At 49.3% G+C, this 16,757-nt stretch overlaps 1 protein-coding gene across 1 annotated transcript in view; it reads left to right on the top strand.

The window, feature by feature from the left end:
• LOC134934225 (mucin-4-like) overlaps nucleotides 1–16,757 on the top strand; it is a 149,692-nt gene that overhangs the window by 119,064 nt on the left and 13,871 nt on the right. Inside the window, exons 9-11 of the mRNA XM_063929710.1 lie at nucleotides 420–585; nucleotides 6,578–6,739; nucleotides 14,359–14,459. Coding sequence (XP_063785780.1) covers nucleotides 420–585; nucleotides 6,578–6,739; nucleotides 14,359–14,459 — 429 coding nt within the window. The remainder of the gene's footprint in view (nucleotides 1–419; nucleotides 586–6,577; nucleotides 6,740–14,358; nucleotides 14,460–16,757) is intronic.

Genomic DNA, 16,757 nt, shown 5'->3' with positions numbered 1-16,757 from the left:
GCCCTGACCACTGCTAAATGAACATGATCATGTACGGTAATCCTACCTGATTTACATCACTAACTGATTCAATCCACATCAATAATCACTGATTAAATCTCAGTTAAAAAGAACCGTTAACAATGGTCCCATGCATTTCAATGGGGCTGCTACATGTAACACAATGATATATACAAAGTAAAAATATATTAAATGGACTGTATTGTCTAATATCACCACAATGCAGCTCAAAAAATAGAATACCCAGTTCTCGTTGGTAAGAGAACACTATACCGGCCGCTTGCAACAAGTGGCGTATCCGGTTTTCTCATACCTAGAAAATCCAAAGGAAAATCCACAGAACTGTACACTGAACAATCTCACACTACAATATAATTATCTTCCGTATAATTTCTGCAAATTTTCTTCTGTTTCCTCAGATTTATGTGGCACAATAATTCCAGAAGGTTTCAGCGGATTTTACACCAGTCAGTTTGATCTTGATGGCCTGACCTGTGTGTCTTACTGTGAGCCAACGTCCTCTAATTATCAGAGCTGTAACGAGGGTAAATGTGAGATAAAGAAAGATATTGGACCCCGGTGCTTGTGAGTATTCATCTTGCTCATCAGACTGTCCTGTGTTATCACATGTAGACGGCAGATGCAGGCTGAGATATACAATGATAGAACACTTACTGTAATGAATACTGTAAAAAATGAATGCATGATATATGAAAAATCAAAGTTATTATACAAAACTCGTCCGGTTGGGTAAAATGACATAATATACTCGGCATTGGACAGCAAAAGGGTTTGACAGATTCACACATGTCATTAGCGGCTATACAAGAACGATATAACCTCCTGTGGGTTTGCGATGACGGACCGGCCGACGGGATGCAGGCGGTCAAGATACAGACGCCGGCATCCCGATGTATGTAATCCTGACAGGGTGGTTTTTACTAATCTAACCCCTTTCCTCTACCCCTAACCCTCCTTTCCCGCAGCCTAGCCCTAACCTCCCCCGTTAGTGCCTAAACCTTCCCTCCCCTGTCCGCAGCCTAACCCTAACCGCCCACCCACCGCAGCCTAACCCTAACCCTCACCCCTTAGTGCATAAACGTAACCTCCCCCTGGTGGAGCCTAACCCTAACAACCCCTGTCCACAGCCTAACCCTAACCTCCCACCCCCCTGCAGCCTAACCCTACCCCCCCCCTGTTGGCACCTAAATATTTTTAAAACATCAGTACAAACATCAGTGATCAGAACATCGTGACCACTGATGGTCGCAACATTGCGACCATTGTGACTTTGCATTTTTGGTGCCAGGTGCTCATTGTAGCCTCCAGGGGGTCAAGAGGGAAGGTAAGGGATTGCCGGCTGGCCGATCAGCAATGATTAGAGCATGGCAGGCACAGTGGGGAGGGAAACAGGAAGCAGAGGGACCATGAAGTCCTCCTGATAGAGACAGCTGCAGGAAGATTCTCTTCCTGCAGCCGCACAACAGGCTGACTTAGTAAAAATTTCTAAATATTGCTTTCAATGCATCCCTGTATCCTATGGTTAAGTTCTTTGAATTTCAAATATCACTTTTATAATTGCAACACATCTGTCACAACTGAGGGCTTAGGCTGACAGGAGGAAGCCTCAGTTGTAGGGGGTGAAATGAAATCAAACTTAGATGGTTTAATCAGACCCCTGGACATGTAAGTGTGGAAGGAAACCCGAAGGTGTGACCATGACAAGCAGGTTAAAAGTCAAATGAAAGTTTATTAAACAGACTCCGTATAATAACAACAGCGTTCACAGTCAGTATTAGCAGTGGCAGATAATACAGTTCCTGGATCACTAAACCATAAAAGGTATAACAGAGCACTGGTAGGTTGCAGAACGGATGTTATAGTCCTTGGGTAGAATAACCTTACCAGGCCAGGCTCTAGTAGTGGAGACAACCGAGGAACACGCCAGTAGGTGTATGAGATGATGCTGGTAACTGGAATGCACTGTAGGAGTCACTGGACGGAACCAGCCAGATGGTGGAGACACGGAGTTAAAACTAAAAGATGCTAGGGTGCGTGGAAACAGATGAAATGAAGAGTGGTTACCGGTGGTAGTGGATACTGCTGGTAAGTAGAAATCCGCTGGGAGAACACCGGCTCTTTAAGGAGGCTGAATTCTGTTGGAAGCAGGTTGCTGGAAACAGATGGGTTAATAGCTGAAAGCTTGGAAGCTGGAAGCAAACGAAGTAATAGCTGAAAGCTGGAGCAGTCACAGAGGATTGCAGAGTCAGGCTGCACCGCAGGATGGAAAGCAGGTGCGGGTCTCTTTGTGGATGCTGGAGACAGGAGCTGGAACCTGGAGAAACAAGCCACAGGAGAGAGAGACTGGAACAAGATATGACATTCAAAGCACTGACATCTATCTGGCCCAGACACAGGATACTTATACCTGCTGCTATGCAGGCATTGGCTAGGCAATTATGCAGATTCCAGAGACGGTGGATTGGAGGAATTGGAGCATGTGATCAAATCCAACATGGCTGCGCCCATGCTGGAACCTGGAGGGAAAACTGGTTTGAAATGAAATGTGCAAACATAATGATAATGGCGGCGCCGGCCGCGGAGGACAGGAGACGCCAGATGACAATTATATGCTGAGACACTTGGAGGGCAGCAGAGGCCGCGGCAGGCATGATACGTGATTCTGAGAACCTGCAGCAATAACACAGTAATGGCGGCGGAGGCCGCGGAGGATGGGAGACGCCATGTTGGATTCAAACATGGCGCCGCTGTGGTAGTGTCTCAGAATGACAGGAGGGATGTGCAGAGTGTTGACACAGATGAGATCCGGATTTGGAACGCTGGGCCAGTCTCAGAAGACACCTAAACGGCAGGTAATGGCGTCCAGATACCCGGATCGTGACAACATCACAGTTAAAAAAAAGTCACATAAAGTCTTCAATAATGACAGCTATACAATTCAAAACCAGAATACAGAATACCATTAAAAAGATCAAATAGTTACAGTATTTAACATTTTCTTTCTGAGACTGGAACAAGGTATGACATTCAAAGCACTGACATCTATCTGGCCCAGACACAGGATACTTATACCTGCTGCTATGCAGGCATTGGCGGGGCAATTATGCAGATTCCAGAGACGGTGGATTGGAGGAATTGGAGCATGTGATCAAATCCAATGAAATGTGCAAACATAATGATAATGGCGGCGCCGGCCGCAGAGGACAGGAGATGCCAGATGACAGTTATATGCTGAGACACTTGGAGGGCAGCAGAGGCCGCGGCAGGCATGATACATGATTCTGAGAACCTGCAGCAATAACACAGTAATGGCGGCGGAGGCCGCGGAGGACGGAAGACGCCATGTTGCATTCAAACATGGCGCCGCTGTGGTAGTGTCTCAGAATGACAGGAGGGATGTGCAGAGTGTTGACACAGATGAGATCCGGATTTGGAACGCTGGGCCAGTCTCAGAAGACACCTAAACGGCAGGTAATGGCGTCCAGATACCCGGATCGTGACAGCACCCCCCCCCCCTTTAGGAGTGGCCCCAGGACACTTCTTAGGCTTTAAAGGAAACTTTGAGTGGAAATTTCGGACCAAGGCAGGAGCATGAACGTCTGAGGCATTGGTCCAAGAGCGTTCTTCAGGACCATAGCCCTTCCAGTCAATGAGATACTGTAGCTGACCGTAACGGAAACGTGAGTCCAAAATCTTGGCCACCTCGTACTCGACTCCCCGTTGAGTCTGAACTTTGGGAGCTGGAGGAAGTGCGGAATGAAACCGATTTAGGATCAGCGGTTTCAACAAGGAATGATGAAATGTCCTGGGTATTTTCAAGAAGGGTGGTAACTGTAATCTGTAGGCAACAGGATTGATGACTTGTTCAATCTTGAAGGGACCGATGTAGCAAGGTGCAAATTTCATGCTGGGAACTCTCAACCTCAAATTCTTCGTGGACAACCACACACGATCACCCACCTTGAGAGCAGGAACCGCTCTACGCTTCCTATCGGCAAACTTCTTATACCTGGATGAGGCTTTAAGCAGGGCTGCGCGGACGTTCCTCCAGTTATTTGAAAACTGACGCAAGGTGACATCCACTGCTGGAACAGAAGTTGCGGGAAGCGGTTGGAATTCTGGGACTTTAGGGTGGAATCCATAATTAATGAAGAATGGTGTAGAAGAAGATGAGGAATGGTATTGATTGTTGTGGCTGAACTCGGCCCAAGGAAGGAGTTGAACCCAGTCATCTTGAGAGGAAGACACATATATACGGAGGAAGGCCTCCAAGTCCTGATTCACCCTCTCGGTTTGACCATTGGTCTGAGGATGGTAAGCCGTGGAAAACTTTAACTTGACTTGGAGGGCTTGACACAAACTTCGCCAAAATTTGGCTACAAATTGTACTCCACGATCCGAGATGATCTCTTCAGGAAGACCGTGAAGTCGGAAGATCTCTTGTATAAATACTTGAGCCAACTTGGAAGCTGACGGAAGACCGGTGAGAGGGATGAAATGTGCCATCTTGGTGAACCGGTCAACTACCACCCAGATGGTATTAAACTTGTTGCAGATAGGTAGATCGGTAACAAAGTCCATCGACAAATGGGTCCATGGTCGACGGGGAACAGATAATGGAACCAGTTGCCCCGCAGGCGACTGGCGGGAGACTTTGTGTTGGGCACACTTTGGGCAGGAGGCAATAAATTCCATAACGTCCTTCTTCAGAGTTGGCCACCAGTAGGTCCTAGAAATAAATTCAAGGGTTTTCTGAATGCCTGTATGTCCAGCAAAACGGGAAGCATGGGCCCAATGCATGAGCTTCTTCCTTAGAACTGGCTTAACAAAACTTTTCCCTGGTGGAGGCGTAGAGTCCATCCCTACCGTGGAGAATGCCAACGGATTAATAATAGGATGCTTGTCTGCAGACTCTGACTCATTTTCTTGCTCCCATGAGCGGGAAAGGGCATCGGCCTTACGATTCTGAGAACCCGGACAGAACTGGAGTTTAAAGTCAAACCTAGAGAAGAAAAGTGCCCATCTGGCCTGACGAGGATTCAGACATTGTGCGCCTTTGAGATATAAAAGATTTTTGTGGTCAGTAAGTATGGTGATTGAGTGGGAAGCTCCCTCCAACAGGTATCTCCACTCCTCCAGAGCGAGCTTGATGGCCAGCAACTCCTGATCGCCAATGGCATAGTTGCGCTCAGCTGGGGAGAACTTCCGGGAGAAGAAACTGCAAGGATGTAGATGTCCATCTTTGGCCCTCTGGGATAACACTGCTCCTACTCCAACGGAGGAGGCATCTACCTCTAAGATAAAAGGAGAGTCGGTGTCGGGCTGTTTCAGAACTGGTGCAGAGATGAACCGTTGCTTCAGAAGGTGAAAGGCCTGCGTAGCTTCCTCGGACCACTTGGACGGATTAGCACCTTTCTTGGTTAATGCAGTGATAGGCGCCACAATGGTGGAAAAGTCTCGTATAAATTTTCTATAATAATTGGCGAACCCTAAGAACCTCTGGACCCCTTTGAGGGTTAAGGGTATAGGCCAATTCTGGATTGCTTGGAGTTTCTCAGGATCCATCTCTAGTCCGGAACCGGACACAATGTAACCCAGAAACGTAATGGTTTTAACTTCAAACACACACTTCTCCAATTTACAATAGAGGTGATTGACACGGAGACGGGAAAGAACCTCTTTTATCCAGAAACGATGATCTTCGAGATTATTAGCAAAACCAGAATACAGAATACCATTAAAAAGATCAAATAGTTACAGTATTTAACATTTTCTTTCTGAGCAGGTTTCATAACTTGAATGCAATGCATAGCACCACATTTTTATAGGTTAATGAGATTACAATTCTACAACACTAGGACAAAGAAAAAAATTACAAACTAGCACAAAATATATGTACAAATTCTATGTTAGAATAATCATAGAAAAATTCAATTTATGTAGCTTCTGTTATTGTTGACACACACACAAAATAATTCCATATATTCTCAGTATGTAGACCCTGCTCTCAGATTACAGTATATCAAGCATCCTACAATCTTCATGGAGGAAACTAGCATCACCAGCTCAGTAATTCTAATGAATTCCTCCACAGTATAATCATTTTATGTCTTTAAATAAAAACAAATTCGAATTTAATACAAACTAAAGACAGTAGATGGCAGTAGTACTCTACCTAAGTACAACACAATCTAATATTTACATCAGAAGCATCTCAAATATACTGCTTACTCAGCGGGACAAAGTTCAATGTACTTAACAATGAATACCTATTCGCTTATATTGTCTTTTTCTAAATTCAACATTACCTTAATGCAAGCATTTATTTTTGTCTCTCGCTAATTAAAACTTTACCTTAATCTATCAAATATTAATGACTATCTCTCCGTATTTTAAATTCAGTAGTACATTGGAATATAAATGTCTTATTTGTTGCCCTAGTCTAAAGAATCTTAACATATTTTTATATTTAACTTACACATACGTTTGATTTTAATTATATAAACTGTCCCTAAACCATTGTACTAAATATTGTTTGTTTTGTTGTTGCATACAGTTGCCCAAATACAGATCAATACATGTATATATCAGCAACCTGTACAGGGAAGATTTTAAAATCAGGTTTATATGGAGGCATTGGAGCAGCCATCTGTGTCCTGGTTATAATAATCATCACTGGGGCGTTTTTCTTGTTTAAAGCAAAGACAGAGGAAAGTGGGTGAGTTGACATACCTGTAGGTGAAGTGAAACAACAACTTCTTCTTCCTCTTCTTCCTCCTCTTCCTCTTCTTCCCCAGCAATACTGTCTCATGCCCAGAAATAATATTGAATGAGACTTTTGAGATGGACATAATGTTGACATGCAGTGGCACGTTATAATTATCATGTCGACACGGATTACATGTCTGCATGATAGAATGTTGACATACCGTTCTTGGTGGCTCTGTGGTGACTTTCCTGCTCCTATGATGGCTGCATCTTCTAGGTCCCCACAATAACAGGACTTTCCGTTTGGCAGTCATCATTTCAGGTGACGACTTTTGAAACATGTTGATCTTCTGTGACATAATGGTGTAATGGTCAGCAATACTGCCTCCCAGCACTGAGGTCATGAGTTTGAGTCCCACCATGGCCATAACTGTGTAGAGTTTGTATATTCCCCCCGTGCCTGTGTAGGTTTCCACTGGGTACCCCGGTTTCCTCCCACAATCCAAAAACACACTGGTAGGTTATTGTCTCCCAACAAAAATTAACCCAAGTGGGTAAGTGTGTGTATGGGCAGACTAGATGGGCCAAGTGGTCCTTATCTGACGTTACATTATTTCTTTCTATATTAGCAATGTCAGTATCATAATTGTCATCCTGATTGTGTTGTCGACCTAATAACTGCATCCTGTTCCATATTAGCATATACTGCCAGTGTCCAGCATAATTATCTCATGATTACACGTTTCCATGGGAACCATATAAAACTAATAACAGCCACTGTGATATATGGCATACTTGCCTACTCTCTCGGAAGCTGCGGGAGGCTCACGTTTTTTGGGGTAGCCCCCCCCCCCCCCGTGCCCCTGGAAGAGTAGGCAGGCCTCCCGCAACCTGCTCTTGCACCCTAGTGATGTGGGCAGGATGGAGAGATAACCTTCCGCATTCGTGGGTCCGTTGGGTAGGGAAGGGGTTAAAATGATGCAAATTGCATCATTTTAGCCCCGCCCCTTCTCACGGGCCTGGAGAGGAGAATTCTAATGTAGGCAAGTATGATATATGGATGACCATAGTATTGTGTATGGGCATGGGGCCTAATTCGGCATGGATCTCAAAAGCAACATCTTCCTCTAATGGGCAAAACCATGTGCACTGCAGGTGGGACAGATGTAACATGTGCAGAGAGAGTTAGATTTGGGTGGGGTGTGTTCAAACAGAAATATAAATTGCAGCGTAAAAATAAAGCAGCCAGTATTTACCCTGCACAGAAACAAAATAACTCACTTAAATCTAACTCTCTCTGCACATGTTACATTTGCTTCACCTGCAGTGCACAAGGTTTTGCTGTTCTGATCCATGCTGAATTAGGCCAATGATTGGAGAATCTACCAAATGTTCTAGGAACAACATACCTGATAGGGACAGTAGGCAGAGGTTAGTGTGTAAATGAGGGGGACAATGACAGTACAGAGCAAATCTATTGCCCCAAGCAACGTGCTTCAGCAACATGAGATATTCTTTAGTTGGGCAAAGAAACAAGTTTAAAAAGAGGAATAATGACAAATTCAGTTTAACCATTTCCAGTTTGAAGAAATGAGAAGATAAAGCAAATGTCAGCTGCGCTTACCTGCACGTGTTACCTGATAAACTGCGTCCTGCTGTACTATCCCTGCTAACGCTGGCTGTGTGACTGTCGTATTACTACGCAGATTGCTGAAAGACCGCTGCTACATTCTTCTTCCAGTGCAACAATGGCCCTCATTCCGAGTTGTTCGCTCGCTAGATGCTTTTAGCAGCATTGCACACGCTAGGCCGTCGCCTACTGGGAGTGAATCTTAGCATAGCAGAATTGCGAACGAAAGATTAGCAGAATTGTGAATAGAAACTTCTTAGCAGTTTCTGAATAGCTCGAGACTTACTCTGCCACTGCGATCAGTTCAGTCAGTTTCGTTCCTGGTTTGATGCCACAAACACTCCCAGCGTTCACCCAGACACTCCCCCGTTTCTCCATACACTCCTGCGTTTTTCCCAGAAACGGCAGCGATTTTTTTCACACACACCCATAAAACGGCCAGTTTCCGCCCAGAAACACCCACTTCCTGTCAATCACATTACGATCACCAGAACGAAGAAAAAACCTTGTAATGCCGTGAGTAAAATACCTAACTTAATATCGAATTTACTTGGCGCAGTCGCACTGCGGACATTGCTCATGCGCATTAGCGACTAATCGCTCCGTTGCGGAAAAAAAATAACGAGCTAACAACTCGGAATGACCACCAATATTCATAATCTAAGGGGCATATTCATCATCACTTAATTTCTACAAAAGTAGGTGGAAATGAACACTTTCACCTACTTTTGTAAAAATGAAGTTTTGGTGCCATTCATCATGAGTGTAACGCTGGAAATACCACAGATATCTCGTGCATCCCGAGCTGGCCCGGTGTCCCCATACACTAGTATAGAGACCTCATTCATAACGCTCCAAAAATAAAATACTTTTGGAGCTTGACTTTGGGAGCATTCGCCATCTGTAGATCGCGAATACTCTCTCACCCCCACTGCTTACCTATTGGAAGCAGGGGTGGTCTTCAGTATGCTGGCTGTCGGGATCCAGGCGCACAGTATACCGGCGCCGGAATCCCGACAGCCGGCATACCGACACTTATTCTCCCTCGTGGGGTCCACGACCCCCCTGGAGGGAGAATAAAATAGCGTGGTACGCCACCGTGCCCGCAGCGTGGCGAGCGCAGTGAGGCCGAAAGGGGCTCATTTGCGCTCGCCACACTGTCGGTAAGCCAGCGGTCGGGCTGTCGGCGCCGGTATGCTGGTCGAAGGTGTCACATATAGATGGTAGGAATGTGTATCTGCAGTACCTCATTGCACCTCTTTTTCTTCTTTGCATCATGTGCTATTTGGGGCCTAGTTTTTAAATCTGCCATCCTGTCTGACACTGCAGTGCCACTCATAGATGGGCCAGGTGTTTGTGTCGCCCACTTGTGTCGCTTAGCTTAGTCATACAGCGACCTCGGTGCAACCTCTTGGCCTAAAAGCAATATTGTGAGGTGTGAGGTGTTCAGAATAGACTGGAAATGATTGTTATTGAGGTTAATAATACCATTGGCTCAAAATTACCCCCAAACTCTGTGATTTTAGCTGTTTTTATGTTTTTTTTTAAAATCATCCAGATCCAAAACCAAAACACAAAAGGGTGGTTTTGGCAAAACCAATCCAGATCCAAAACACGAGCATGGAACCAGAACCAAAACCAAAACACAAAAAGTGTCCGCCGATTCAGAACCAGGGGCATGCGCAGAGCAGGTGATCTGTGCCATGTGCATGCACATAGTGGATCTGACAGAGGAATCTAGGCTGATAGCTGAGGGTCCCCTTTTTTCCAGGGGTACCAGATTTTTGAAAATCGGCCCTGGAGAACAGGATATATCTGACTTCAAAGCAGGGGTCCCCATCCTAGCCTGGTGATTGCTCTTCCCAGCCAGATATCTCAGGTTCTGTCTGACTTAGAGTTTTTCTGAGGGTATACTCCGAAAGCTGGGACTCTCCCCTTTCTGTGGACACTGGCAGCTTATCTCTACTATGCCCAGAACCAGAGATATCAGCCTTCCAGCACCTGGTCCCTGCTCCAGCTCCACATGCCTGGTATGCAACTTTATACTTTCTGTGAATTATTCTGGATACTGAACTCTGATCCCCAAGTCCCCAGAACCTCCTGAAAGGTGGGACTCTCTAGTTGTTTTATCCCAGTCAAAGCTAAGAAATCTATTCCCAGGAACTGGAGATATCTGCAGACAAGCAAGCTGCCTCCCACCGGAAAATGATGAATATTAAGCCCACTCCAATATCCACCCATCTTGATGTATTAAACACCTCCTGCCACCCTGGAAGTCATGTACCGGGGCCCCTTCATTCAGCCCAATTCCCCCTTCTACAGTTTAGTGTTCTCCCTCCTGCCCCATCTCCCACCATCTGTGCAGTAAAGGAGTAATTAGTAGAAATTACTGCTCCAGGCAGGGGTGGATCCAGAAAAAATGATAGGGGGGGCACCATGGAAGGGGCAAGTACATTTGCGTGCGGCTTCGGTGCATGTGAGGTGGCGCTTCTTATACAATGCCCATAGTAGTGGTGCCCCTTATGCAATGCCCGTATTGCCCCCAGTAGTAATGTTGCCTGTAGTAATGCCCCCAGTGGTAATGCCCCTGCAGTTATGACCCCAGTAGTTTACCCCCCCCCTTTAGTTTAGCCTCCCAGTGGTAATGCCCCCACTAGTTTAGCCACCAGTAGTAATGCCCCCCTGTAGTTTGCCCCATTGTAGTTTAGCCCCTGTAGTTATGCCCCCCTTATAGTTTAGCCTCCAGTAGTAATGCCCCCAGTAGTTTGGCCCCTGTAGTTATCCCCCAGTAGTTTGGCCCCTGTAGTTATGCCCCCAGTAGTTTGGTCCCCCTGTAGTTTAGCCCCAAGTAGTAATGCCCCTGTAGTTAATCCGCCAGTAGTAATGCCCTCCTTTAGTATGCCCCCAGTAGTTAGCACCTTTGTAGTTGGCCCCCAGTAATAATGTTTCCCAGTAGTTTGCCCCCAGTAGATGCCACCCATTAATAATGTCCCCCAGCAATTTGCCCCAGTAGGTGCCCCCCAGTAATAATGTCCCCCAGTAGTTTGCCCCCAGTAGATGCCCCCCAGTAATAATGTCCCCCAGCAGTTTTCCCCCAGTAGATGCCCCCCAGTAATGATGTCCTCCAGTAGTTTGCCCCCAGTAGTAATGCCCCCTAGGATTTTTCCCCGATAGATGACCCCCCAGTAGCTGCCCCCAGTAATAATGCCCCCAGTAGCTGCCCCCAATAGATGACCCCCCCAGTAGTAATGCCCCCAGTAGTTTGGCCCCTGTAGTTATGCCCCCAGTAGTTTGGCCCCCCTGTAGTTTAGCCCCAAGTAGTAATGCCCCTGTAGTTAAGCCGCCAGTAGTAATGCCCTCCTGTAGTATGCCCCCAGTAGTTAGCACCTTTGTAGTTGGCCCCCAGTAATAATGTCCCCCAGTAGTTTGCCCCCAGTAGATGCCACCCAGTAATAATGTCCCCCAGCAATTTGCCCCAGTAGGTGCCCCCCAGTAATAATGTCCCCAGTAGTTTGCCCCTAGTAGATGCCCTTCAGTAATAATGTCCCCCAGCAGTTTGCCCCCAGTAGATGCCCCCCAGTAATGATGTCCTCCAGTAGTTTGCCCCCAGTAGTAATGCCCCCTAGGACTTTGCCCCGATAGATGACCCCCCAGTAGTAATGTCCCCAGTAGCTGCCCCCAGTAATAATGCCCCCAGTAGCTGCCCCCAATAGATGACCCCCCAGTAGTAATGCCCCCAGTAGATGCCCCCCAGTAATAATGCCCCAGTAGATGGCCCCCAGTAAAAATGTCCCCCAGTAGCTGCCCCCAATAGATGACCCCCCAGTAGTAATGCCCCCAGTAGATGCCCCCCCCAGTAATAATGCCCCCAGTAGATAGCCCCCAGTAAAAATGTCCCCCAGTAGCTGCCCCCAATAGATGACCCCCCAGTACTGATGCCCCCAGATATAATGCCCCCAGTAGTAATGCCCCCCCCAGTAGTAATGCCCCTTGTTGATGCCCCCCTAGTAGTAATGTCCCCAGTGGTAATGCCCCTGCAGTTATGACCCCAGTAGTTTACCCCCCCCCCTTTAGTTTAGCCTCCCAGTGGTAATGCCCCCACTAGTTTAGCCACCAGTAGTAATGCCCCCCTGTAGTTTGCTCCATTGTAGTTTAGCCCCTGTAGGTATGCCCCCCTTATAGTTTAGCCTCCAGTAGTAATGCCCCCAGTAGTTTGGCCCCTGTAGTTATCCCCCAGTAGTTTGGCCCCTGTAGTTATGCCCCCAGTAGTTTGGTCCCCCTGTAGTTTAGCCCCAAGTAGTAATGCCCCTGTAGTTAATCCGCCAGTAGTAATGCCCTCCTTTAGTATGCCCCCTGTAGTTAGCACCTTTGTAGTTGGCCCCCAGTAATAATGTTTCCCAGTAGTTTGCCCCCAGTAGATGCCACCCATTAATAATGTCCCCCAGCAATTTGCCCCAGTAGGTGCCCCCCAGTAATAATGTCCCCCAGTAGTTTGCCCCCAGTAGATGCCCCCCAGTAATAATGTCCCCCAGCAGTTTTCCCCCAGTAGATGCCCCCCAGTAATGATGTCCTCCAGTAGTTTGCCCCCAGTAGTAATGCCCCCTAGGATTTTTCCCCGATAGATGACCCCCCAGTAGCTGCCCCCAGTAATAATGCCCCCAGTAGCTGCCCCCAATAGATGACCCCCCCAGTAGTAATGCTCCCAGTAGTTTGGCCCCTGTAGTTATGCCCCCAGTAGTTTGTCCCCCCTGTAGTTAAGCCGCCAGTAGTAATGCCCTCCTGTAGTATGCCCCCAGTAGTTAGCACCTTTGTAGTTGGCCCCCAGTAATAATGTCCCCCAGTAGTTTGCCCCCAGTAGATGCCACCCAGTAATAATGTCCCCCAGCAATTTGCCCCAGTAGGTGCCCCCCAGTAATAATGTCCCCCAGTAGTTTGCCCCTAGTAGATGCCCTTCAGTAATAATGTCCCCCAGCAGTTTGCCCCCAGTAGATGCCCCCCAGTAATGATGTCCTCCAGTAGTTTGCCCCCAGTAGTAATGCCCCCTAGGACTTTGCCCCGATAGATGACCCCCCAGTAGTATTGTCCCCAGTAGCTGCCCCCAGTAATAATGCCCCCAGTAGCTGCCCCCAATAGATGACCCCCCAGTAGTAATGCCCCCAGTAGATGCCCCCCAGTAATAATGCCCCAGTAGATAGCCCCCAGTAAAAATGTCCCCCAGTAGCTGCCCCCAATAGATGACCCCCCAGTAGTAATGCCCCCAGTAGATGCCCCCCAGTAATAATGCCCCCAGTAGATGGCCCCCAGTAAAAATGTCCCCCAGTAGCTGCCCCCAATAGATGACCCCCCAGTACTGATGCCCCCAGATATAATGCCCCCAGTAGTAATGCCCCCCCCAGTAGTAATGCCCCTTGTTGATGCCCCCCTAGTAGTAATGTCCCCCCGTAGTTTGCCCCCAGTAGATGCCCCCGCTGCATTAAGGAAGAAAAAAAACATACTTACTGAGCCCCGTTCCCGCTTCCAGACCTCCTCCTGGCGTCCTCTCCTCAGCACTATGAGAGAGACGTTATGACTGATGTCTCTCCCATAGCGCACGGCGCACAGTGACAGAGCCAGAAGCCGGAGCTCAGTACTGAGCTCCTGCCTCCGGCTGCCGCTGTGCAGGGAGATGGGCGCCCGCTGGTAACACAATCTAAGCGGGCGCCCGTCATCTCCCTGTGCGGCGCCGGCGCCGGGGGGGACGGAACAGGGTGGAGGCCGCAAATGGATCCGCCACTGGCTCCAGGTGCTACATGGTGAGTGGAAGATAGAGCGCCCCCTACCACCCGCGGGACATTACAGCTGCTGCTGATAGCACCCTCCACCCCGATCGCTGGAGGATGGGTAGGGGGCCCAGTGCATTGCTGTGCCCAGGGGCCTACACTGCTGTTAGGACAGTCCTGTTCATGTATACAATACAGCCACTGCCTGGTGATAAGGCTGCTTATGCTTTATGCTTACAGTGATGAAAACTACTTGTTTGAGGATAATGAGGAGACGTATGTGAAACGCGGCATCTCCAACCTGTACTCACAATCCGAAAACAGTGACACATACACAACCCGTAAGTACAATATATTATAATTATCTGGTAACCATACTATTTATTGTCTGTGTCACTGTGTCACCCTGCAGGGGAAGGGACAGGCTCACAGCTCCCTTCTGCCTGTGTCACCCTGCAGGGGAAGGGACAGGCTCACAGCTCCCTTCTGCCCGTGTCACCCTGCAGGGGGAGGGGACAGGCTCATAGCTCCCTTCTGTCTGTGTCACCCTGCAGGGGGAGGGACAGGCTCATCACTCCCTTCTGTCTGTGTCACCCTGCAGGAGGAGGGACAGGCTCATAGCTCCCTTCTGTCTGTGTCACCCTGCAGGGGGAGGGACAGGCTCATCACTCCCTTCTGTCTGTGTCACTGTGTCACCCTGCAGGGGGAGGGACAGGCTCATAGCTCCCTTCTGTCTGTGTCACCCTGCAGGGGGAGGGACAGGCTCACAGCTCCCTTCTGCCTGTGTCACCCTGCAGGGGGAGGGGACAGGCTCATAGCTCCCTTCTGTCTGTGTCACCCTGCAGGGGGAGAGACAGGCTCATCACTCCCTTCCGTCTGTGTCACTGTGTCACCCTGCAGGGGGAGGGACAGGCTCATAGCTCCCTTCTGTCTGTGTCACCCTGCAGGGGGAGGGACAGGCTCACAGCTCCCTTCTGCCTGTGTCACCCTGCAGGGGGAGGGGACAGGCTCATAGCTCCCTTCTGTCTGTGTCACCCTGCAGGGGGAGGGACAGGCTCATCACTCCCTTCTGTCTGTGTCACTGTGTCACCCTGCAGGGGGAGGGACAGGCTCATAGCTCCCTTCTGTCTGTGTCACCCTGCAGGGGGAGGGACAGGCTCACAGCTCCCTTCTGTCTGTGTCACCCTGCAGGGGGAGGGACAGGCTCACAGCTCCCTTCTGCCTGTGTCACCCTGCAGGGGGAGGGGACAGGCTCATAGCTCCCTTCTGTCTGTGTCACCCTGCAGGGGGAGGGACAGGCTCATCACTCCCTTCTGTCTGTGTCACTGTGTCACCCTGCAGGGGGAGGGACAGGCTCATAGCTCCCTTCTGTCTGTGTCACTGTGTCACCCTGCAGGGGGAGGGACAGGCTCATCACTCCCTTCTGTCTGTGTCACTGTGTCACCCTGCAGGGGGAGGGACAAGCTCATAGCTCCCTTCTGTCTGTGTCACCCCGCAGGGGGAGGGACAGGCTCACAGCTCCCTTCTGCCTGTGTCACCCTGCAGGGGGAGGGGACAGGCTCATAGCTCCCTTCTGTCTGTGTCACCCTGCAGGGGGAGGGACAGGCTCATCACTCCCTTCTGTCTGTGTCACTGTGTCACCCTGCAGGGGGAGGGACAGGCTCATAGCTCCCTTCTGTCTGTGTCACCCTGCAGGGGGAGGGACAGGCTCACAGCTCCCTTCTGCCTGTGTCACCCTGCAGGGGGAGGGACAGGCTCATAGCTCCCTTCTGTCTGCGTCACCCTGCAGGAGGAGGGACAGGGTCATAGCTCCCTTCTGTCTGTGTCACCCTGCAGGAGGAGGGACAGGCTCATAGCTCCCTTCTGTCTGTGTCACCCTGCAGGAGGAGGGACAGGGTCATAGCTCCCTTCTGTCTGTGTCACCCTGCAGGGAGAGGAACAGGCTCATATTTCCCTTCTGTCTGTGTTACTGTGTCACCCTGCCGGGGGAGGGGACAGGCTCATACCTCCCTTCTGTCTGTGTTACTGTGTCACCCTGCAGGGGGAGGGGCAGGCTCATAGCTCCCTACTGTCTGTGTCACTGAGTCACCCTGCAGGGGGAGGGACAGGCTCATAGCTCCCTTCTGTCTGTGTTACTGTGTCACCCTGCCGGGGGAGGGGACAGGCTCATACCTCCCTTCTGTCTGTGTTACTGTGTCACCCTGCAGGGGGAGGGGTAGGCTCATAGCTCCCAACTGTCTGTGTCACTGAGTCACCCTGCAGGGGGAGGGACAGGCTCATAGCTCCCTTCTGTCTGTGTCACCCTGCAAGAGGAGGGACAGGTTCATAGCTCCCTTCTGTCTGTGTTACTATGTCACCCTGCTAGGGGAGGGGACAGGCTCATAGATCCCTACCCACTGTGTCACCCTACAGGGGAAGGGACAGGCTCATAGCTCCCTACTGTCTGTGTCACTGCGTCACCCTACAGGGGGAGGGACAGGCTCATAGCTCCCTACTGTCTGTGTCACCCTACAGGGGGAGGGACAGGCTCATAGCTCCCTACTGTCTGTGTCACCCTACAGGGGGAGGGGCAGGCTCATAGCTCCATACTATCTGTCACCCTGTGGGGGGAGGGGACAGGCTCATAGCTTCCTACTGTC

Source organism: Pseudophryne corroboree, chromosome 6, assembly GCF_028390025.1.
Source record: "Pseudophryne corroboree isolate aPseCor3 chromosome 6, aPseCor3.hap2, whole genome shotgun sequence".
NCBI classification, from domain to species: Eukaryota; Metazoa; Chordata; class Amphibia; order Anura; family Myobatrachidae; genus Pseudophryne; species Pseudophryne corroboree.
This window is presented reverse-complemented; position numbering and strand designations above follow the sequence as displayed.